Raw genomic sequence first — 8,191 nt, forward strand, 5'->3', positions numbered from 1 at the left:
TCAGTGTGTTCGATTAATGTGTATTTTCAGACATTTAACCACAGTATTTAGTATTTTTTCCCCTCTACACCAAACCTCTTTGCCAAAAATAGCAGATCTACAAGCTCACGATACTGTACACAATATTGGGCTCACGATAGATACGATTCTATATTATATATATGTTTTTCATTTATTATCAACATTGGCCATCATCTTCAGTTTAAAATTGCTTAATTTATAAAACACAAAAAAGTATTTTACACACAAAAAGTACAAATACAATTATACGAGTTTAAGGAACAAGTGAAGTAAGTTCTCACTATAAACCCCTGTTTCAGAGGACATATGGACACTAATAACAAATATAATATAAATGCATAAATATAAATTCCACTAGAATCATAGTCCTATTCTTGTCATCTGGACTTTACCAACCAAGTGTAGCCTAGCTATTAACAGTTGGAACAGAATATCTATAAGCCAGAGAGTGTTGCTTGTAAATAATCCATGGCTTTGATGCTATAGATTAGATGTAGGTCTATTTCACAGTGCAGAAACATAATTGGCTTGATGCATGTACAGTAACATTAACGAGCCGACTAGCGTCAACGAGCATCAGCTGGACACAGACACCTGCCCTCTGCAGTGCTCTAAATTGAAAGTGACTAGACTAATTTCTCTCCAAAAGTCCTAGAATAGCATTAAGGATTACTGTGATTATGGTAAGCTCACATTTCGTATAACACACACCATACAGTAAGAACTCCTTTCATTAGGCCCCCCCCAAAAAAGAACAAAATATATCTTTTAAATATTGCGATACAGTATGACGTCACAACGATACATATCGTCCCGTTTTGATATTGCGGAACGATACATCGGCACACCCCTAACCTTTATATTGCACATGTTTATATTGCGATGATGATACATTTTCAATATATTAATTGCGCAGCCCTATTCCATATGTCAACTTAACTTTTCATAAATTCATGCTCTGCTTTGTCGCACACGAGTGTCACACAACACATTGTGAGATTATAGATCGGCTATTCTCTCTAGTTTTGAAACGTTTGGAAAATTGACAGAATTGAACTGTGGGTTTTCATAAATATTGATCCAATTAAAGAGTTTGTGGCTAAAAAATAACTACATTGGATCCATTGGAGTAGGCTATTGGCAGTGGTGGAAAGTAACCAAGTAGGCTACATTAACTTAAGTACAGTACTTATAAGCACAATTATTTGGTATGTAGGTACTTTACTGGAGTATTTCCAATTTTCAATGCCTCTAGTTACTTTTTTTGTTTTCGATTATTATTACAAAAAATGCATTAACCACTTCAACCCTATACATTTTGGCCATTTGAAAATAGCCGATCTACGAGCTTGTATCGGCTATTATCAAAAGATTTTTATGCATTTGAAAACTTGTGAAATGGGACATTCTGCATAATGAGCACATTCTACTTTAAGTATATTTTGATGCCAATTCTTTTGTACTTTTACTCAAGCAAATGTTTTATTCTGGACTTTTGCTTGTAACAGAGTATTTCTACATTGCAGTAGCCTATTGATACTTTTACTTAAGTAAAAAATGTGAGTACTCATGCCCCCACCCCCCATTTCCTAAAAAGTAACAGTTTTAGGCATATGCAAGGTTCCACCTGTCAGTGACGCTTTCCAACGCTGCCGTTTCTTTGTTTTCCTGACTCGTACAACTCTCTCTCTCCTTCTCTAGCATAACATGAGGGTGTGAGTGACAGGTAGACAGGGTTTGGAGTGTTGGAGATAAAGCTTGTCCTGGTAGGACGTCAACACAAGAACGTTTGACAGGCCCTCCTCGCCGCGCTGACGCACCCGGCATGTCTCATTACCGGTTTGTCAGACGCCAGCGTGTTACACTAAGTAAACTGGGACTAGGCTACATTACAACGTTTGGGTTGTTGTAGTTGAGAAGCAGTGGAAATAGGGATGCAACCATTCACTCGCAACTAATCATTCGATACAATGCATGATACTGGGTTCACTATAAGATTTTCTCACAATATTTTAACCAAATTAAGATTCCAGACAAGTCATGATTGGAAAATATATATAAGTTATTTCTCTTACAGTTGACCGGATTCCCCCATGGCTTTATCCTGGGCCCCTTTGCCGAAAATAGCCGATCTACAAGCTCACAACGTGTTGTCAGCTTGTAGATCGGCTATTTTCGGTTAATGTTCTTTTTCTTCTTATCCGTTTATTGGGTTTGTAAGATTTATTTTCTCCCATCTGAGGACATTATTCATGAACGTACATAATGCAGTGCAATACCCCTCATTTCCCGCACGTCCACTCTTCCCGGATGCAGAGACAACACTGAAATAGGTTCATGCACAGAATAGGAACACTAGGCTTCAAGTGATTTAAAAAAAAAAAGGAGCATCCCAATTCATTTCTCAATTCACCGATTTCAAATGTCTTTAGTGTCGATAATTAACCGTCTCGCGATGCATCATTACATCCCTAGACGGAACAGAGAGTATGTGCAGTTTAACCTCATCAGGGTCACGTGTGGTCTTTACCTGTGATAGTGGCACTCAACGATGACCTCGGCGGGGTTGGTTTTGACGATGAAGGTGTCATGGATGGGTGTGGGGGAGTACAGCAGGCGGAAGCTGTAGATGAGGGCTTCGTCTGTCATCTGACGAACACATCAAAAGACGCATGGCAAAGTGTCAGTTCAAATATAGAATAAATATGTTTCAGTCTCTGTGGTCGTTTTAACGTTGGCCATTGATGCTACCACCACTACAAACAATAACGCGAGCACACGCACACACACACACACACACACACACACACACACACACACACACACACACACACACACACACACACACTCACACACACAATTCAGGCATTTAGCAGACGCACTTATCCAGAGCGATTAACAATAAGCAAGCTAATCACATGTATAGAATGCAGAGAGAGAGACAGTGTAGTGCATCAAGAAACTATATGTAAACCATGAACCTAGCATCAGTCTAAACTCTAAACACTACACTATCAACATAATATCTGTGCATTGAAACTATAGGACACAAGGTAAACAATGAAGCTCACATCTTTTTTACATCAGGGGTCTTCAACAGGGGGTCCGGGACCCCTAGGGGGTCCTCAGAGCTACTACAGGGGGTCCGCCAAATCTATGTGATAGGATTTAGTTTTTTTTACATTAACCACTTGAACCCCAGAATTCCTTTTCTGAGGAGAACATTAGCCAAAAATAGCAGATCTACAAGCTCTCAACGCCTTGCGCTGCGAGGCGTTGAGAGCTTGTAGATCGGCTATTTTTGGCAAAGAGGCTATAGGTGTAGAGAGAAAAAAGAGCAGACTAAGTAAAAAAAAAAACTTTAATCAGAAACACAATTTTATACAATATAGAGTAGGGGTCCCCGTTTCATCTCTCTCAGCTAGGGGGTCCTTGGCCTGAAAACGTTGAAGACCCCTGGTTTACATAACATGGTATCTTAATGGCCATTCTTTGCACACACAGTTTCATACAGTCATAGTGCTGCCACAGTCCTGTAGCTGGGCTTGGTACAGCAGAGTGTGTTCAGTGGCGTCCACAGCAGTGCAGTCTCCCAGCGTCAGGTCTGATGGCTCGATCAGCTGACCATTACCTGGACAACAACAACAACAACAACAACAACAACAGTCTCACACACACACTGATCATTACCCAGAGACAAGACAGTGTTGTCCTGGTGGCAATGGCAACGCAGAGCAAACATGATGCCAGCCAAGGGACAAATTGACAAGGGGGCCTCTTAAAGGAGCAGTTCACCCAAAAAATGACTTATTTCCTATCAATTACACACCCCATGAAGCATTGAATTCATGGAGACTTTTTTTGTTTTTGTTGCATTCCTGAGCCAATAATTTGATGATAATAATAAAGATGCTAATGTATCCGGTAGGAGACACAAAGGAGACTCTTTGTGTGTCCTACCGGATAGACCACCAGTAATCTTAGGAATGTGACAAAACAAAAAAATCTCCATTAATTCAATGCTTCATGGGGTGTGTAATTGATAGGAAATAAGTAATTTTTTGGGTGAACTACCCCTTTAACGCATCAGTGTTGCAGAGTGGGTGCAAAGTGGAATAAACAGAATGTAATGTCTGTATGCAGTGGTGGAAAATGTACTCACATTTTGTACTCAAGTAAAAGTATCAATACTGCAATGTAGAAAAACTCTGTTGCAAGTAAAAGTCCGGTATTCAAAATGTACTTGAGTAAAAGTACAAAAGTATTTGCATTAAAATATACTTAAGTACTGAACGTAAAAGCACTCATTTTGCAGAATGTCCCATTTCACAAGTTTCCAAATGTATGAAAATGCTTTGAAAATAGCTGATCTACAAGCTCACAACGCGTCGCTATGCGACGCGTTGTGAGCTTGTAGATCGGCTATTTTCAAATAGCCTAAGTAGGCATAGGGCTGAAGTGGTTAATGTATGTTTTGTAATGATAATCAAAATCCACAAAGTAACTAAAGTTTTCAAATAATTGTAGTGGAGGAAAAGTACAATATTTGCCTCTGAGATGTAGTGGAGTAGAAGTAAAAGTATAGACAATTGGAAATACTCCAGTAAAGTAAGAATACCTTAACATTTTACTCGAGTACAGTATATGTACTTGGTTACTTTACGCCACTGCATGTATGTGAGGTGAATGAGCATCGTGCAGGTATTTGCGCTTTGTGACATTGTATGCATGCATGATGCAGTGACGTGCAAGCGTCTTGTTGACAATCCTGTCCTACTTGAAGACCCTTTGTGGATATATTTGAGTTATGCTTAATTCATAATGCATCGTATGAGGGTTTCGTGCTGCAAAAATAGCCAATTTGGAGATTTACTTGGTCAGTGGAAGAAGAACTCGGATCATTTACTCAAGTAAAAGTAGAAACACAACACAAGGGTGTAGAAGCCCTATGATAATAAGTAAAAGTCCTGCATTCAAAATGGGACTTAAACAGGAAAAAAGTATTGGGAGCAAAATATACAAATATGTAAAAGTGTATACAGATATGTTAAAGTAAACGTACCGATAAGATCAAGTACATCACATGGGTAGATTTACTTAGTTACTCTCCACCACTGCATGGCAACCTGGTAATCATTCCTGATTGAATATTTTATAGCACTCACCCAGAAAGTTCTGTTTGACCTCTATGGCGACCTCTGCTTCGCCACAGTGGACCACCACGCTGTCAGCTGGCACTGGAACACGCGATTCAAACTTCACCAGAACCTAGAGGTCAAATTCACTGTTCAAACTTCACCTGACTTGCCACTGGTCAATTTCACTTTCAATTTCACTGTTCAAACTTCACCTGACTTGCCACTGGTCAATTTCACTTTCAATTTCACTGTTCAAACTTCACCTGACTTGCCACTGGTCAATTTCACTCTCAATTTCACTGTTCAAACTTCACCTACAGTAACTTGCCACTGGTCAAATTCAAATTCACTTTCACTGTTTAAACTTCACCTATAGGAGGTCAAATTCACTGTTCAAACTTCACATAGAGGTTACAAATTGACAGTTTCAACTTGACCAAGATAAGGTCAAACTCACTGTTCAAACTTCAACTAGGTCAAATTCACTGTTAAAACTTCACCTAGAGGTCCTCGCAAGAGGCAGACTCTTTTTCTTTGTCTTTAAATGTTTACATAATCATATTTATTAATATGACCAAAAATGTAGTAGGCTATACTGGTAGACTACATGATGGCCTATTAGACAGATTTGTAGAATAGTCATTGTATGCGTCCTACGAGATAGGTACCAATATGCAATATTGGTGAGTTTATCGTTGTTTAATACAATCAGGTAGAACTGTTTCATGAATGGGCTGTCAATGGACGGCGTTGCAACTTAGATGCAGACAGCGTCCAAGTTGCTTGCGGCAAGTCCTTGAGGATTGATTGAAATGCACGTATAAATATTAGTGTTCCAGAGCTCAAAACAGTTTGAGAACCACTATAGCCTAGTTTATCCTATTTTACCGGGATGTTAAACTGAAACGAATCACTCAAAAGTTGTCATTAACCCATTAAGACCTGAGGCCGATTCTACAAATGTCTTCAGTTTTCTGAAAAACTTACGTTGCTATATCAGTGGCGCATAGGCGGCGGGTAATGAAGGCTTGGGTGGGCTAAGCCTTCCCCAAATGTTATGCTGGGAAATTCTGGGAATTGTGCAAATGATATATAATATGTGTGCAGCATTATTTAGTTATTTTTTGATAATAAATCAGTCAAATCGGGCAAAAATAAGAATTAAATAACATAACCCTAACCTAACCCTAACACCAAAATAAAGTGACCAAAAACCGAAAAGAAACCCGAACAAAATCGGGGGAGTCGACCCGCGCGGCCGACTCCCCCAGCCTCAAGCCAGATCTCCTAGCCTTCCCAATTGTCAGGCTCACCCGCCGCCTATGCAGTGGTGAGCGCTATGAGCTTGTAGATCTGCTATTCTTGAATAGCCAAAGTATAAAATAATGGTTAAAGTGGTTACAATCTACAGTAAAATGACACAGATGCTTTCCTGGTTTTAATGGGTTGAAGTACCTGGGGTTCATGTTTGACCGCAGGGCTCGGCTCATAGCTCCTTGGATGCAGTGTTCCAGTGTTGTTGGTCAGTGATTGGGTCTGTGGTGGTGCCGGGTTCCTCTGCAGCTGCGAACCCGATGCTGTGGATTCTGGTTCCTATTTGGCAGTTGGTGTAAAGCAATGAAGTACATGTACTCAAATACTGTACTTAAGTACAATTTTGAGGCATTTTTTACTTTACTGGAGCATTTCCAAATGTCTGTACTTTTACTTCTACTCCACTACATCTCAGAGGCAAAATGTTTACTTTTACTCCGCTACAATTATTTTAAAACTTTAGTTGCTAGTTACTTTGTAGATTTGGATAATTACAAAACATACATTAACCACTTCAGCCCTATATACATTTTGGCCATTTGAAAATAGCCGATCTGCAAGCGCATTGTGAGCTTGTAGATCTGCTATTTTCAAAAGATGTTTACACATTTGAAAACTTGAAATGGGACATTCTGCATAATGAGTACTTTTTCTTTTGGCACTTTAGTAGTACATTTTGATGGCAATACTTTTGTACTTTTACTCAAGCACATTTTTTATTCCGGACTTTTAATTGTAACAAAGTATTTCTATATTGCAATATTGATACTTTTACTTAAGTAAAACAAATGGGAGTACTTTTTCCAACACTGCTTGTAGCCTGTCACTTTGTCACTGCTAACGTGAACACAGCATGAATCAAAGTTTGAGAACCCACATTGAGAATTGATTGATGGTCTGTTACCTGAGCCATTCCACTGAACCGTGACTCCGTTGCTGGCTCTGGTTGTGGGATCGCGTTTGCTGACGTGTCACCGAAAAGAGACTCCCACCAGCCCGCATTGGCAAACATCACAAACCCAAATAAAAGTATGACTCTGAGACCCATCATTATGGTTTAAATAAGATGTCTGCTACTCTGCTTACAGAGCCTGTCTGTTTTTATGACTGATGTCACCAAGTCAAACCTGGGTTCAAACTCCAGTGCTCCCACTTTTAATGAGTTGATTGAGGAGCAGCTGTGGTGACCTGCTGGTCTGATTCAAACCTGCAGAGGTTGGGGAGAGTAGCCAAAAACTGTACTCAAGTAAAATAATTTGTTACTATAATAGTATGATGCTGAGGTGGGTAGAGTAGTCAAAAGCTGTACTCAAGTAAAAGTATTGTTACTTTAATAATGATGCTGAGGTGGGTAGTGTAGTCAAAAACTGTACTCAAGTAAAAGTATATGTTACTATAATATTATGATGCTGAGGTGGGTAGAGTAGCCAAAAGCTGTACTCAAGTAAAAGTATTGTTACTTTAATGTAATGATGCAGAGGTGCGAAGAGCAGACAAAAGTTGTACTCAAGTAAAGGTATTATTACTCTTAATATAATAATGACTCGGGTAGAAGTAAAAGTAGTCATCCAGATAATTACTAGCAAGAGTAAGAAAGTACTTTGTGAAAAGACTACTCAAGTAGCTACTGAGTTACTTCATCTAATGTATCTGTAAATAATCAAAACATAATTGAACAAAATTGGCTGAAGTCTCTGAGATAATGGAAAAACATAGAA

The 8,191-nt window shown here is 39.2% G+C and overlaps 1 protein-coding gene across 1 annotated transcript in view; it reads right to left on the reverse strand.

The window, feature by feature from the left end:
- Positions 1-7,485, reverse strand: part of LOC311040572 (zona pellucida sperm-binding protein 3-like) — a gene marked incomplete at both ends in the record, with an annotated part of 18,146 nt that extends 10,661 nt beyond the window's left edge. The window contains 6 exons of the mRNA XM_084050903.1: positions 2,301-2,323; positions 2,552-2,670; positions 3,534-3,652; positions 5,187-5,289; positions 6,615-6,752; positions 7,378-7,485. Of these exons, the coding sequence (XP_083907029.1) occupies positions 2,301-2,323; positions 2,552-2,670; positions 3,534-3,652; positions 5,187-5,289; positions 6,615-6,752; positions 7,378-7,485 (610 nt within the window). The remainder of the gene's footprint in view (positions 1-2,300; positions 2,324-2,551; positions 2,671-3,533; positions 3,653-5,186; positions 5,290-6,614; positions 6,753-7,377) is intronic.
- Between the last annotated feature and the right edge of the window lie 706 nt (positions 7,486-8,191).

This window comes from Gymnoscopelus microlampas (genome assembly GCF_963454915.1).
Source record: "Gymnoscopelus microlampas genome assembly, chromosome: 24".
Taxonomy (NCBI): domain Eukaryota; kingdom Metazoa; phylum Chordata; class Actinopteri; order Myctophiformes; family Myctophidae; genus Gymnoscopelus; species Gymnoscopelus microlampas.